At 51.0% G+C, this 15,854-nt stretch overlaps 1 protein-coding gene across 1 annotated transcript in view; it reads left to right on the top strand.

Moving 5' to 3' along the window:
• Nucleotides 1-3,660, top strand: part of ADRA1B (adrenoceptor alpha 1B) — a 46,205-nt gene extending 42,545 nt beyond the window's left edge. Inside the window, exon 2 of the mRNA XM_084884112.1 lies at nt 2,567-3,660. Coding sequence (XP_084740238.1) covers nt 2,567-3,168 — 602 coding nt within the window. The 3' untranslated portion in view covers nt 3,169-3,660. The remainder of the gene's footprint in view (nt 1-2,566) is intronic.
• Nucleotides 3,661-15,854: the final 12,194 nt, after the last annotated feature.

The raw sequence follows: 15,854 nt of genomic DNA, 5'->3' as shown, positions 1-15,854 counted from the left end.
ACTAGGCTTTTTGGCTCCCACCAGGGTGGCCAGTGTGGCAAACAGGGCCCCTATTCCCAGTAACTACGATGCTGCTAGGCGGGGAGGGAGGAGGAAAGGGGCAGAAATATGCAAGGAATCCCAGGCACTAGCTGGCCCAGTCCCTGACCTACACTGCCCCTGTGTGGTGAGTCCAGAGAAACTGACTCACCCCTGCAGGGGTGGACAGGGCTTCCATCTCAGACCTCACAGACTGACTCTAAGGCCAGAGAGGACCTAGATCAAACGGCTCACCCAAAGGAGGGACCCTGAGGCCTGGAAAGGAAAAGCAGCTTACCCAAATGATACATCGAGTCCCCACACAGAGGTCTCACACACAGGCTTCCTGGAAGCAGGTTTCCACCACAGTGGTTTACAGAAATAATCATCATTTGGTTGTGTTAATGCAGAGGTGGCAGGCCCCTGGTACGAGAGCCAACCGCTGCCACCCACCAGTTCAGAAGGCAGTCTGCTGGCTGTCAGTGCTTTTGCTTGAGTGTGGAACTGGCCTAGTGATTACTAGGATAGGAATTAATTCTACAGAAACACTCAAACGTGCAGAAATCAAAATGCAAGAGGCTTTTCCTGACTGCAGTTTGTAACAGCTGAAAATTGGAAATCACCTATTTGGCTCTCATTTGGAAAGGGTGAGGTAAACTGCTGTGTATCCAGACAGTAGGCTGTAATTCACAGGAAGGAGAGGGTGGGAGTGGTGCAGCCCCACTATGCCCTGACTTGGGAGAGTGTCTTATATGTATTCTAAGCAAAGAAAGCAATTTGGGGAAAAGTATGTGTATGACTCCACTTTAAAAAATATATCCTAAGAGGATAAAAACAAAACTATTACTGGTAACTCTGGCCCCCTCGATTTGAACTCTATATTCTAAAGTGTTTTTGTGCAATGTGTAATCTTTTACAATTCAGCATGTGTTGCTTTTTTAGTTTAAGTAAGTGAGGTTCTCTTTATAGGCTTTATTTTTAGGAGCAATGTCAGGTTCACACCCAAATTGTCAAGAAGGTACAGGGACTTCCCATATATTCCCTGCAGCCACATGTGTACAGCCTCCCCCATTATCAACCTCCCTCACTGGAGTGCTTCATACCATCTCGTCATCACAGGTCTGGGTTGGGCATCATTCTTATTTTATTCCCATTCCTCATTCCCATTTCCCTCTGCCTCCACCTTTAATCATTCATTTTGTGTTTAATATGTGTGTGTGTTTTTAATTTGAAAGTAATTTTGTAAAATGTGTGTGGTTGGTTGGCGTGTTACTTAAATAGTATTGTTATAAATCTCATTGTCTCCTACTTTTTTTTTTTTCCACAAAGAACAATGTATGTAAGACCTTCCCGTATTGTGATATGGACTTGTCAACCGGGGCCTCTACGTGCCACACAGTCTCCATGCTGTGCATCTACCCCACTCTGCCGTCCCATAATTCCTTGTGAGGGACCCAGGTTTTCTCCAACTCCCTGTCACCACAAACAGCACTGCTCTGAGCACATTCATACATGTCCCTTATGGACGTATGTAAAAACTCTTTGAGATCTAGGCCCTAGAGCAGAGCTGCTGGGTTAGGAGGTGTGTGTAGACTCAATTGGACCACGTGGTGTTAGAGTCCTCTCCAGGCTTCTCAGTCTCTGCCCGCACCGGCCACGCACAAGGCTCCCCATGTCCCCACAGCCTGCCTACGCTTGGTGCTGCCCATCTTCCTAGTTTTTGCCAGCCTAACAGATATAAATTATATTTCTTTATGGTTTTCATTTTAATCTATTGGACTACCTAATACTTTGAGCTTCTTATCATGTGCTCATTAACCCTCAGGTTTCCTATTTTGTACATTTCCTGTTCATTTTCTTTGTCCGTGTTTCTACTGGGAATGCCGTTTTGTCCTTTTCTTGTAAATATCAACCCTTTACCTGTCTTATTAGACATTGTAAATATGTTCTCCCACCCTTTTCTTGTAGTTTACCTTTTTGAGGAGTTGGGTCATTTTCCTTCATCCCCAGGTCAACAAGATCTTCCTTTTCATTGTCATATTTTGCCTTTAATGTTTTACCTTTCGCGGGAAGGTCTGTAATGTATCTCATATTTGCCATGGAAATAAATGAGCATCTACTTCATGGTGTTCTGTGATGGATAAAACAATTCAAGTAAAGGCCCAGCAGAGTGCCTCCGACCCAAAAGAAGCGTGCAACTGCGGGTGGCTAATAGCATTTTAGCAGAAACTGGTGAGCGCTGCCCCAGGAAATCTAGAGCTATAGGAGCTTAGGTGCTGCTGAGCTAGAGCAGGAAAGCTTTCATGGGTGAAGCGGGGGGGGGGGGGGGGGGGGGGGGGGGGGTCAATATTGGCCCTAAAGGTGAATGGAGCATTCATTCCTTCTGAGACGGAAAGGCGAGCATTCCGGATGGAGGGAGGATCCTGAGGTGGGGAGAGGGGAAGAAGGAGGGGAAGGCTGCCCAGGTGGCGCCCGTGGAGGGTGTGACTACTCACAAACCGCTGTCTGTCTGTCTCTCTGCCTGTGCCCCCCACCCCTCCCCCTGCAGGCTCCCTGTTCTCCACCCTGAAGCCCCCCGACACCGTGTTCAAGGTGGTGTTCTGGCTGGGCTACTTCAACAGCTGCCTCAACCCCATCATCTACCCGTGCTCCAGCAAGGAGTTCAAGCGCGCCTTCCTGCGCATCCTGGGCTGCCAGTGCCGCGCCCGCCGCCGCCGCCGGCGCCGCCGCCGCCTGGGCCGCTGCGCCTACACCTACCGGCCGTGGGCGCGGGCCGGCTCGCTGGAGCGCTCGCAGTCGCGCAAGGACTCGCTGGACGACGGCGGCAGCTGCCTGAGCGGCAGCCAGCGGACCCTGCCCTCCGCCTCGCCCAGCCCCGGCTGCCTGGGCCGCGGGGCGCCGCCGGCCCTGGAGCTGGGCGCCTACCCCGGCTGGAAGGCGCCCGGCGCGCTGCTGGGCCTGCCGGAGCCCCCGGGCCCCCGCGGCCGCCGCGACTCGGGCTCGCTCTTCACCTTCCAGCTCCTGGCCGAGCCCGAGAGCCCCGGGACCGAGGGGGACGCCAGCAGCGGCGGCTGCGAGCCCGAGGCCGACGTGGCCAACGGGCAGCCCGGCTTCAAAACCAACATGCCCCTGGCGCCCGCGCCGTCGTAGGGCTCCCTGTCCGGGAGAAGGGAATCCTGGCGGAGGGAGGGGATCGCCGGCGCCTGGGGGAGCCGGGCCCCGGGGAGGGGGAAAACGGGGGGGAGGGGGGTGGGGAGAGGGGCAGCTGCTTTTCTGGCAGGGGCATGGGTGCCAGGTACGGCGCAGAGCTGGGCCGCGCATGCCGAGAGCCTGGGGGCCCGACGCCGGCCGGGGTTACGCCTCTCTCTCTCTCTCTGTGTATATATATAAATGAGTCCCTCTGTACATGTATTTAACTGTGGGTACACGTGCGTGTGTCTGTGTGTGTGTACGTGTGGTGTGCATGTGTGTGGGGTGGGGTGGGGGGCAGAGCGAGTGCGCGCCCAGGAGGCAGCGGGAGCCTTGTTCGTCTCGTGACTTCGTACCTCTCAAGCCCCTCTTCGAACTACACTGAACGCTGGCACTTTGGCACTTTGGCGGAGTTGGAAACAAAGTCGGACATTAAAGATCATTTCTCCTGTGCGGCTGTGAGTAATGTGTGATGAGGTGGGGGGAGGGAGTGGCAGGCAGGGGCTGGTATGACCCAGCCCCTCGGGCCATGCTGTGGAGAATAGTGGTGGGGGCCCCTGGAATCCACTTCTGCCTTTGCCATTACTGCCCCACCCCCACCCCCCAGAGCTAAACAGATCTGACCCAGTGGCTGCAAGTGACCCCTGGGCCTTGTCCCATAAATCCTGCCTGTCTGCTTTTGGCTCAGCAATGTCTAACTCCTCCTGCTGGCAATGTCTGGCCTGGCCCTGACCGCTAGGACCCCAGGCCTGGGCAGGACCCTAGGTGGGTCTGGCACCAGGGAGGGATGGAACCCTGGCAGAGAAATGGGCTGGTTTCCTTCACCTCCTCCTGGCAGCCCTAGGCCAAACACTCCATTGTCTGCCTGTGCCCACAGACTCTGAAAAAATCCAGACTGCAGAATTTTCTGGGTAATTATGGATCCATGTGGCCAAGCCACACACCTGGGCACAAGGTCCCTCCTGAGCTCTTCCACCTGGCGGCTGCTGGGAAAGAAGCACTGAGGAAAGTCACACAGAGCAGGTAACCTCGGTTCTGGCATTAGTCCTGTTCCTGTATGACCTCCAGAGTCACATCCCCGCTCTAGGTCTCGGTTTCCACCTGTGTAATGATGGAATTGATTCCAGGGTCTTTCCTACTTCTAAAAGCCTCCAGTTTGCTAGAAGAATAAAGGATAGGGAGCATTTTTTCTTACCTGCAATTAAAAAAAAAAAGCATGAGAGGAATATCCATTTCCCCGTTTTTTTAGCTCTGCTTACCTTTATATGTCGCCCTTGTTTCCTTTATGCAAATAGTTTTCTCACATCATTCTTACTACTTGAGCACCCCCTTCCCCAAAAAAGGTTTTCCAGCAGTTCTGGGGGGGGGGGAAAAAAGTCCTGGGAAACTAGAGGTTCTGTATCGCAGTCTGCTTTTAGACTCTGATGAAAACTGTAGATATACTTACAGAAATATGCACATACAAAAAAATCTACATTTTCATGTGATTTCAGGTGACTCGCCCTGTTTAAGATCTGATTAGCTAAGCCTGACAGCCCAGTTACTTAAGCCAAACTGGATTTTCAGAAGTATGTAGGCCAAGCCCTCTTCTTTGCAGCGGGGGAGACTGGGATGAATAACGTGACCCCATCACACTAAACGGGACCTTTTACAGTCCCATGTGTTGCCATCTTGGAGTTGAGTGCTTCATCTAACAGGAAGCAGGTCTCTTCTTGCCCCTGTAGAGAAAGAGGAGCCAGGATCCAATTCCCAGGGAGGAAGAAGCTCGGGTAGTTCTCTGAAAATACTTTGTTAGCGGCGCAAATCTTTCAAACCAGCCTGACACAGAATCCTGATACAGGTGTGGCCCTGCGCGAAGTGGGCCACTTCTTTCTCTCCTTTCTCCGCCTCCTCAGTCCCTGCCTCTGGCCTGCCCAGGCACCTAGAACTCCACACAGAGCAGTTTGAAGACTACTGAGCTCGCGCAAGTGAATAGGACTGGGAATCACTGGAGAGATTTTAAGTTGACACTCTTGTGACCTTGAGCTCTCACCTTGCCTCTTCCGGTCTGTTTCCCCATCTGTCAAATGGATTTGACCATCACAGTCCACCGGGACGCCAAAAGGAGTCAGTGAGGTCATGGTGGTATAAACCCCGAGCAGTAAATCACTGGGCAGATGCAAGTTATAATTTGGCCCTCAGATATCTGAAGCCACAGGCACCAAAGTCATTTCCTGAGCCACTCGGTTCTGATGACCTCACGCATTACTGGTATTTGGAGGCCACACAGGCAGCAGAGGGATCTGCCTCTTTCCAGAAGGGAGGTGTACCAGGCAGTGGCTCACATCCCCAAAAAGTGCTGGGTTCCCGATCTACCCCCAGCCAGACCCTGCATTACGCTGACCTCTCAGGTCATCGCCCCATGGTCAGGCCCAGCAGGGCCCACAGTTCATCAAGAGCCCTTGGGGCAAACAGGTCCTCTCCACTCTGACCTCTAGCTGGCAGCCAGGCACTGCCGAGTCATTTGCTGTCACTGAGGCACAAGGACACATCTGCCAATCAAAGAGGTGAGTGGTTCAGGAAGGTGTGATAACCCTTCAGATCTGGGCTCAATTCCCACCTCTGCCTTTTAGTAGCTGTGTGACTTGGGCATCTCATGACCTGGGTCTAAACCTCACTTTCCTTAACTAATAAATAAGGATGATAATAGCACCCACTTCATAGGAACATTTGGAGGGTCAAATAAAAGCATGAGGGTAAAACACCATGCCAGTCACTATGATAGCATCTGACAAACAGTAGCTATTGTATTAATTATGCAGATGTATTAATTATGCAATTATTTACTTTGTCATCAAAGGTTTAGAAAATCTGAATAAAAAGACAAAATAAATTTGGTGGGGGTTTTTTGTTGTTGTTGTTTTTAACTAGATTCCAGTGTTTTAGGACTCAGGGCCTACCTTGAAAAAAAAAGACACAAGCTTATGACAGTATAGGAATTTTATGTCCTACAGTGTGAAGAAGCATATTACTCAAAGAGGTGATCGACCTACACTAAGAGTAAACATGAAATTTAGTAAAAGTTGTGAGTTTGTTATACCATAACAGGTAACTAGAAACAAAGGGAAGACTTAAGATTTTTACCTGGTCTGACCCTGGAATTCACTTCCATAACCGTTACCCTAGTACCGAATTGGTACCCAACAAGTGTTCGTTCTCTCTCTACAGAGCTGGTAAAATGGGGGGCAAGATTTACGGTCTGGCACCTACTGGCCTTGGGTTGCAAAGTAGACAGAGGGCATGAGAGGGGAAAAAATAGACAATGGGGCCAGAAAGGATATGCTTTGTGGTTTCATTGTTTGCCCCCAGCTTTCCTGAGGTACCATCATTGATCAATAAAAATTGTATATATTTAAGGTTACAATGCGATGTTTTATAAAATGGGACTACCACACTCAAACCAATTATATCCATCACCTCACATAGTTTCCTTTTTTGTGGTGTAAACGTTTAAGTTCTACTCTCTCAGCAGATCTCAGGTTTGCTATCCGGTGCTGTTAACCATTGTCACCTGCTGTGTGTTAGGTCTCCAGAACCTATTTGTCCCACATGATGGAAACTTTGTACCTTTGACAGCACAGCCCCTGGCACCCACCTACTCTCTGCTTCTATGAGTCAATGTGTTTAGATTCCACATGTAAGTGGGGTCATGCGGTATTTGTCTTTCTGTGTCTGGCTTATTTCACTCGGTATAATGCCCTCCAGGTTCATCCCGTTGTTGCAAATGGCAGGATTTCCTTCTTTTTTAAGCCTAAAAATATTTTAAATTAGGACAGGCAGCTTTCTGCTGGTCAACCTTGAGGCCCTCCAAAGTTTGTTTAGCGTTGTGTTAGTTGGCTAGAGCATCTGTGGACTGGTGGCTTCAACCACAGTAATTGGTTTTTTCACAGTTGAGGCTCCAAGTCCCAGATCAAGGGGTCGGCAGAGTTGATTTCTTCTGAGGCCTCTTTCCGTGGCTGATAGATGGACGTCTTCAGCGGGTGACCTCATAACCTTTCCTGTGTGTGTCTGCGTCCAGATGTCCTCCTCTGAGGACAGTAAGCTTATTGGATTAGGGCCTACCCTAAAGCCCTCATTTTACACCTCTTCCCTCCTTAAAGACCCTGGCTCCAAATGCAATCGCATTCTGAGGTATGGGGGTCTAGCACTTCAACATATGAATGGGGGGGGGGGGGGAGTAGGGGGAATGATGAACAACACAAATCAGCCCATAACAAGGATCAATATCTCAGAACCTTGGGACTAAAGCTATAATGTTAGGGCACATCAATGAGGTAGGCATTCGTAGTGTCTCATGTTTAGGCTTAGAAAAGTTTAATAGTCCGGATGATAGGGCTTCCGGGTGGAAGAGGCAAGGATTTGAATCAAAGAGCCGACCGACCTTGCTCTGCACACTCCGAGCCTGGATAAGTCTCTGTGTGTGGAAGGAAGCTCTTCTCACCTTCCTGTTTCTTCAGGGGCCCTTCTCCTCCCCCACCCACCCAGCTCTGCCCTCTCTGGGGCTTTAAAAAACTAAAGCCAGGAAACCTTTCACCTGCTGTCACCCTGAATACCCTCTGTTCTTGCCTCACCCGAGACTTGGAAGCACAAAGCCTGCCGCCTGCTCGAATGAAGGGAACGCGGTGGGGGTTGGGGATAGAACATGAGTGAACAGCACAAAAAAACCATCCAGTGGCACCACCCCGAGGTCCCATGGATCCCCATCGGAAGGATGAATCCGTACTGAGATGCTTCCTGTGTGTGCATGCTGACTCAGCCAGGTGTGGAGAGGGCCAGTGCATACAGCTAATGCAGCTCCAGCTCTTCCCCTCCTCCCCTACCCCCTTTTCCCCCCTCCTCCCCACCCCACCCCCCACCCCCCATCCTCAGGCTCTTGCAGAGCAGGACGGTGAGAGAGCCTCTGCTGCAGCGTGCAGGGTGAGGCGGCCTCCCCCTTCCCCTGCTGATTCCAGGTGGTCCTTAGACCGCTGTGCTTGAGCGTGCACCCCTCAGGAAAAGCACCCCGTTTTACTCCCCCTCGAGATCCCCTCCAGGGACCCACGTGGCCTCACACTGAGATGGAAAAGCTGCTTCCTCCCTCCCCCGGGGCGAGTGTTGTAAGCAGCTCAGGGAGCCTGTTCCCAGAGCTCAAGCAGCAATTGCTTTCGTGCCTTTCAAACCACGCCGGGAGGTTTCAGTTTCCTCCTTTTGCAGGCTCGTGCACATTTGGTGTTCAGCTTGTTTTCTTCCACCGCCAGAAGCTCTGATCCTGGGTCCCCGCGGTGGGGGGGGGGGTGGGGGGGGGGCGGGTCTCTCCCGGGGCTCAGCGGGCGGGCGCCACAGCGGCGTCTCCAGCAACGAAGACGCAGCCTCTCGGACTGCCCCTCGCCTCCCGGAGCGTGGCGCCCTTCCCCGGTACGTGCCGAGACTGGGAAACAGTCCTCAGACACCGCAGTGTCCGAGGCCGAGGCCGCTCCACGCCCCCTTCGCTGAGCAGGTGCTCCGAGTCGGACAAGCTCGGCCTTAAGGCGGCCCCGGGCGCCACCTGCTGGCCGTCGCGCCTAGGCGACTAGGAGCAAAGTCGCTTTGCCATTCAGCTTGCTCTGCTCCGTCCACTTCCTCGGAGCCCCCTATTGGTGTTTCAGCCGCAGCCAGACGTTCTAGAATCTGGACTAAGAAAACTTGGAGTTGTGTGTTGGCTTCAGGGGATCTGGGGACCTCCTAAACCGTAGGCAGAAGGTAACACCTTGGAAGAGTGTAGTACAGCTTTCATGAGTCGAACTACTGTTTTATTTTATTTTTTAGTTACTTTATTGATTAAGGTATCATATATTTGTCCTCATCCCCCTCCCCATTCCCATCCCAAACCCGTCCCTACTCATGCCCCCACCCCCCTGTTGTCCATGACCACTGGTTAGACTCATGCATGCACACAAGTCCTTTGATTGATCTCTCCCCTTTATCCTCACACCCCCCCCCCACCCCCCACCTTCCCTCTGAGGTCCAACAGTCTGATCCATGCTGTTCTTGTTCATCAGTATTTGTTGTTCATCATTTCCCCTAGATGAGTGAGCTCACGTGATACTAGAAATACACTCCTGTTTTATGATCCGGGGACCCCGTGTCCAGCAACGTGCAAGTCATTGGTAGTCAGTGGTGACCAGACAGACAGGTTACTTCTCCTCCTGGACCTTACATGAAACTTACTATGGTCTGCAGTAGGCTGAATAATGGCCTCCAAAAATGTCCACCACCTAATCCCTGGCCTTGAAATGTCACCTTTCCTGGCAAAAGAGGACTTTGCACATGTGATCAAATTAAAGATCTAGCTGGAGGTGATCAGATTATCCCGGGTTATCCCAGTGGACATGATGTGATCACAGTGTCACTCTAACAAGAGGGACACAAGCCGAGTCAGAGACAGCCAAAAGGTGGTAAGTGACGACAGACCCAGAAGGATGGAAAGAAAAACCTAAAGATGCTGCTTGGCTGACTTTAAAGATGCAGAGAAGAGTGGCATGACCCTTGGGCAAGGATGACACACAAATTCGTGATCCGTTCCATGTTTACAAAAATAAAGATAAAGATGTGGAAACGGGGCCAGGAGCCCAAGGATAGCGACAGTGCCTGGATGCTGGGAGAGGCGAGGAAACAGATGCCCCCCTGGAGCTGCCAGAAGAACCTGCTGTCACCCTGACTTGAACTCGGGGAACCTGCTTTCAGGCTCCCTGCCTCCAGAACTGTCCGGGAATACATTTGAGCTGTTTATGCCTCTCAGTTTGTAGTGATTTGTTTCAGCAACAATAGGGAACGAATCCATATCTCAGCAGGCCTCAGCCCCCACCGGTGGGGAGACCCCATACTCACAGCCTTTCCAATGCCGAGGGTCTCTACATCACTGGCCCTGGCTCTCTTCAGGAGGAGGCAAGTCCATGAGGCAGGAAGTGCACTAACACTGAGGGCTGGCTCTACCCACCTCCTTCCTGGGACTGGGAGGTGAGCCTGCCTCCGAGTCCCTCCCCCCGGAGAGCTGTGGGACTGTGGGGAAGGTGAAATTCAGGTTGCATTTTCCTACCTGGGCTACCAGAGCTGGGCCAGGGACTCCGCAGAGCTAGGGGATAAGTGTGGGCACCTCCTCGAGCGCCAATTTTATCAGAAGAGACAAGATTTAAAACGTTTCCAGTAGAGGCTACCTCAGCGATAGTGCAGGCTCTGTTTCAGACCACCGCAGTAAAGCGGGTTGTCATCTTTTTACTGGAGGGTCCTGCCTGCAACTAGGCTCAGAGCTCAAATTTAATAATCCTGCTTTTATTGTATTTAATTTTACTGAGAACTCTTTTTTTTTTTTTTTTTTTTGGTATAGCAAAGGTGGGAATTTATTGAAGAACAACTACAGACTCACACTTGGGGAGGGGGGAAGAATCACAGCACAGAGTCCCCTGTGGGGAGAGAGATGAGTCCCACAGAACAGACTCCCCCTGCGGGGAGGGGAAAGAGTCCCCGAGAACTTCTCTTTAGAGCAAGTGGCACTGGTATCATGCAGATGACATAAAATTCTCCTTTTAATATACATCTTATTAAGTAGAAAAGGATTAAAATATTTTAAGATTTATGTCAATAATAGAAGATCACAGAAATAGCAAAAATCACAGTGAGAATATGCTAATGACTGAAGTATGCTCTTCAATTACTGCTGTTACTTCTTGGAAACTGTAACCCATCAAACCTTGAGAAATACGGGCTGTGGGCAAGTTCTGGCTGAGAACTCAGGTTGTACCAGCCCCTGTTCACCCCCACCCTGTCACTGTGTCACCGCAATGGAGCAAGGGGAGGGGGGGGGGCCGAGAGGCCTCCAGTTTGGACATTAGAGCTGAGGAGACAGGAGCTGGTCCAGGGCCTCTCGCGCTGACCCTGAGGGTGACGGGGATCTGTGTGACTCCTCAGAATCCCCCAGCAGGGGCAGGGATGGGCGGTCAAGAAGAAGCATGCCTGTCAGTCTCACGGCCTCCCAGTCCCACCTCACCCTCCAGGGGGGGCACGTTAGCCACCCCTGCGCTAAGGAATTGGAAAAGCTGCCTGCCTGCCTGGTAAAAGGAGGAAGGGAAAGATAGACAGGTTAAGCACAATGTAGTATTTTGAGATACGGTCCTGCTCATGTACTTACATAATTAAGAATATTAATCGTGTACTTATACAATTAAGTCAGCATATTGAGCCAGGCTGCCACAACAAAATATCACAGGCTGGGTGGCTTAGAGAACGGAAATTTATTTTCTCACAGTTCCGGATGTCTTACGACCAAAATGTCAGCTGGCTTGGTTGCTACAAGGCCTCTCTCCTTAGCTTGCAGGTGGCTGCCTTCTCACTGTGTCCTCACGTGGCATTTTCTTTTCTTTTTTTCTTTTTAATATACTTTATTGATTTTTCACAGAGAGAAAGACAGGTGGTTAGAAATATTGATGAGAGAGAAATATTGATCAGCTGCCTCCTGCACACCACCTACTGGGGATGTGCATGCACCAAGGCACATGCCCTTGACGAGAATCAAACCTGGGACCTTTCAGTCCTCAGGCCGATACTCTATCCGCTGAGCCAAACCAGCTAGGACTCTTCCTCTTCTTGTAAGGGCATCAGACCTGTTAGATTAGGGCCCCACCCTTATAATCTCCTTTAACCCTCTTTAGTCCCATGGGCTTGATCTCCAAACACAGTCACATTGGGAGTTCGGGTTTTAACACACGATTTTGGGGGGAGACACAGTTCAGTCCGTAGCAGACAGGGCACGGAAATCTCCCGGAAGGACACACAGCACACTGTTGTTAATGTCATCTCTGGGGAGTGGTGACAGGTTCCAAGTTAGTCCTATTCTTCCGCCTGAAGTTTGTAAATGGTGTTCTTTTAAAAGGTGACGGTGAGAGGATAGTAACTGAAAGGGGTGACGGATTTTAGCTTGCCCCATACATCTAAAGCAGCAGCCCAGCCCTGAGTGTGAGAGTCAGGCACCAGCTGCCCAGTGGTCCCCAGTCTCAGTGCGAGGGGAAGGGAAAGGGCCTGGGGCAATAGCTCCATCCTGTGACCAGACTGTAGGCCAGATGCATCTTTAGGAACCTCCACTCCCTCTTTACCCTTTGACCCCGTCTTAGGCCCGTAGGCGTACACATGCCTGCCCCGCTGCCGCCACCACCGCCACCGCCGCCACCGCCACCACCACCGCCACCGCCACCCCCACCCCATGGGTCCCCAGCTCTGATGGCTGAAGTCCACAGCAGAGTGGCCACTGGAGCAGGAAGTAAGGGGCGGGGCTTTGAAGTCTGAGGGTCCTTTGCAGCCTCCCACAGCCTCTGCACTCACTCCTGATCCCACACCCTCCCTGTGAAGTCAGCTCAGTGGCAGAAAAAACATCTCCGGGGCTCATGCAGGAATCTTGGCATAAATGAGAAGTGGCCTCAGTCCCCTGCATTTATATAAGCCTCCTAATTGCTTCCATGTGTCTGGTTGGTAGCCACTAATTATTAGGTGTTTTGTCTCCGTCAGCATTTTCATAAGCTGTCCCTTTCTGTGACAGGCATTTGATCCAGGCTGAGTTGCCATGTTTGGGGCTGTGTGGGGGTTTTGAAGCTGTGAGCCAATGTGGTAGAAAGCGCGTTGAACAGCAATGCACTGAGACAGCAATAACAACATCTGCATTTAATGTGCCGGGCACTGCGGTGCATCCTTTGGTTCCTTGAATCCTCGCCAAGAAACCATAACTGGTGCTCTTATAGCTGAGAGGCTCAGAGAGGCGTGGTCATCGGGCCAGGAGGAGGTGTGTGTGTCGGTCAAGGCGTGAGTTTGGCTGCACTTAGCAGATACAAGTAGCAGTGGTTTGGACGAGTCAAGATTTTTTTGTTTCTGTCACTTGTAGGCAGTTAAGGAACAGATAGTGTGGCCTGTTCGTAGTGTCAGGAGAGGCCGTATCCCTTCTCATGTGGCTATAATGTCCCTCTTCCAGGCAGGAGGGGGAAAGGGGCAAGGGCAAAAGGTGCATACAGGTGACTTTGTCTCCCTTTTAAGGAGATTTCCAGGAAGACCTGTCTCTGTGCGTCTGCTGTGTGTGATCGCTGTTTCCGCCTGACGCTACCGCATGTGTGATTCTGTGCTAAGCATCACATAGATTACTGCCTTGATTTTTTCATAACCACCTTGGAGAAAGGTCTTTCCAACCCTGGTTCTAGTTTAATGCCTGCTATTACTAGTGCACTGCTAAGTATTCCTAGACAAATCACTTTCCCGCTCTGCCCCTCAGTTTTCTCATTTGTTTTATGAGGAATTAGACTAGATAAGGAGTTCTTTAATTTGGGGGTCTACAGACCCCCACAAGGCCATGGATAAAATTCAAAAGGGAGGGTGGTGAAAAATTTGGATGATGAAAAAAATGTCATATTCTTGTTTTCACTAACCTCTAGTTAAAATTGAGCATTTCCTTCTGACTGTAGGCAGCAGATCACAGTAATCTTAGCAGAACCTGTGACTTTTCACCAAAAGAAATGAGAGATTTTTTTAGCATATTATAGTAGCTCAGATATGTTAAAATAGTGTTTTTTGATCATCACTACTTCGAAAGTACTGTATTTAATACACCTACCATATTTAATGTGATTATATGTACATGTATCTCAAAAATGTGATTTATGTCACAAACATTTTTAAATATTTGAGTAACTTATTGCATTATAATTTATTTTCCTCATAATCCTGTGTGTTTTGTTTTATGCACACACAGAAAAAAAAATTTTTTTTCTGGCCCAGCCAGTGTGGCTCAGTGGTTGAGCATCAACTCATGAACCAGGAGGTCACTGCTCGATTTTCAGCCAGGGCACATGCCAGGGTTTCAGACTCAATCCCCAGTAGGAGACATGCAGGAGGCAGCCAATCAATGATTCTCTCTCATTGTTGATGTTTCTATCCTCTCTCCCTTCTCTCAGAAATGAATAAAAAACATATTAAAAATCATTTTTCTTAAAAGGGTCCATAGGTTTTATGGCCAAAGGAACTCTTGGGACAAGTGAGACCACCTCCTAGGCTAGGAGATCTCTCTGCCCCTCTGGCTGTACATGAAACTCTGCCGCTAGCTGTCATCCTGAACAAGTCCCTTCAGCTCCCGGTTTTCTCTTCTGTAAAATGGGTACCACACGTGCTTTGTCTAGCTCAGAGCTGCTAGGAGAACCAACGTAATCTACTTGAAGCTCACTCAATGGCAGAGTCTATGCATATTCACTTACATGAGGTCAGCTTCTGAAGTGCGAAGCAAATGTAGAGTGTTATTAAAGTATTCCATTTTAGCCCCATTTCCCAGAGATGCTGATGTTCCTCTATTTCTTCCAGATAAGTGTCCAGCTACAGCCATATAATTGCTGATGCCAGATTGGAATTGGCTAGTGCAAAATTCAATAACAAAGAGGAAAATTCACCTTAAGTGCACTTGGATGAACTTGCTTAAGAACACGAGATAAAATGAGATTTCACCATGGATAATATAGCTTCAATTGTCTTAGGAAAATGTGAGCCAATATACCATTGTTTAAAAAAAAACATGGGGGAGAGGATCCAAGATGGCTGCTCGGGTATACACCTAGCCGCAGCAGCTCACAACAATTTCAAGGGAATACAACTAAAATGTAGAGTGGACATTGCCCAGAGCTACAGGTAGTCGACTGACTGAAAACTCTACAATAGGAAGGAGGGAGAAAACCAGAAGGAAAATCAGAGGAGCTGAAAAAAAGCCTAAGGTACGGAGACATGCTGCGCGCTCGCACGCACGCGCGCGCGGAGAGGTCGCAGCCGGAGAGGAGGAGAGGGCTGGGTGCTGCCTGGCGTTCCCTAGCAGGAAGGAAATAGAATCCCCAGCCTGGGCTGAACCCCCGAACCGGCAGCGCTGAGCCCCAAGTTATGTGCCAGACCCTGGGGACCCAGGCTCCAGCAGGGGGAGACAATCCCGGGGGACGGCGAAATGCGGGGCCCCCGGAGTCGCGTGCACATGGCGCGCAGAGGACTGAATGTTGACTCTGATGCTGGATTACCCTAGCCGGAAGAAACAAAGCCTCCGGCGGCAGCTCTGAGCCTCAGTCCAGACCGCCCAGAACTCCAGGTCTGGGCCAGTCCCTGGGGACCCAGGCTCCGGCAGGGGGAGACGGAGCTGTGAGGTGGAGTCCTGGGAGCGCGGCGAAAGGCCGAGCCCCTGGAGTCGCGCACACTGTGCGCAGAGGACAGTCTGTTGACTCTGATCCTGGACTCCCCTAGTGGGAGGGAGAAATAAAGCTCCAGACTGGAGGAACGCCATGAGGAGCAGGAGCCCCTGCCGGACACCGGCCAGCCGGACACCGGCCAGCCGGGCGCCAGCAAGGAGCCGGGCGACGGGGCCCCCAGTGGGGGGGGTGCCCCTGAGCCTTCGACTGCTGAGCGCTGGCAACGGAGCCAAGGACGGGGGCTGCTTCCTGGGCGGCGCCGACCCCGGCAACAGGCTGGAGCAGAGTGGGAGCCCGCGGAGAACAAAGGGGTGCCACAGGCCAACCTGCTGAGCTCCCAGGACAAGGAGGAAGAAACCAAAGAAGTTCTCAATGTGAAGAAATCAAGTGAGAGCAAATGATAGT

Source organism: Pipistrellus hanaki, assembly GCF_964339955.1.
Source record: "Pipistrellus hanaki genome assembly, chromosome: 5".
NCBI lineage: Eukaryota > Metazoa > Chordata > Mammalia > Chiroptera > Vespertilionidae > Pipistrellus > Pipistrellus hanaki.
The sequence above is the reverse complement of the archived record's forward strand: the minus strand, read 5'-3'. Positions and strand labels throughout refer to the sequence as shown.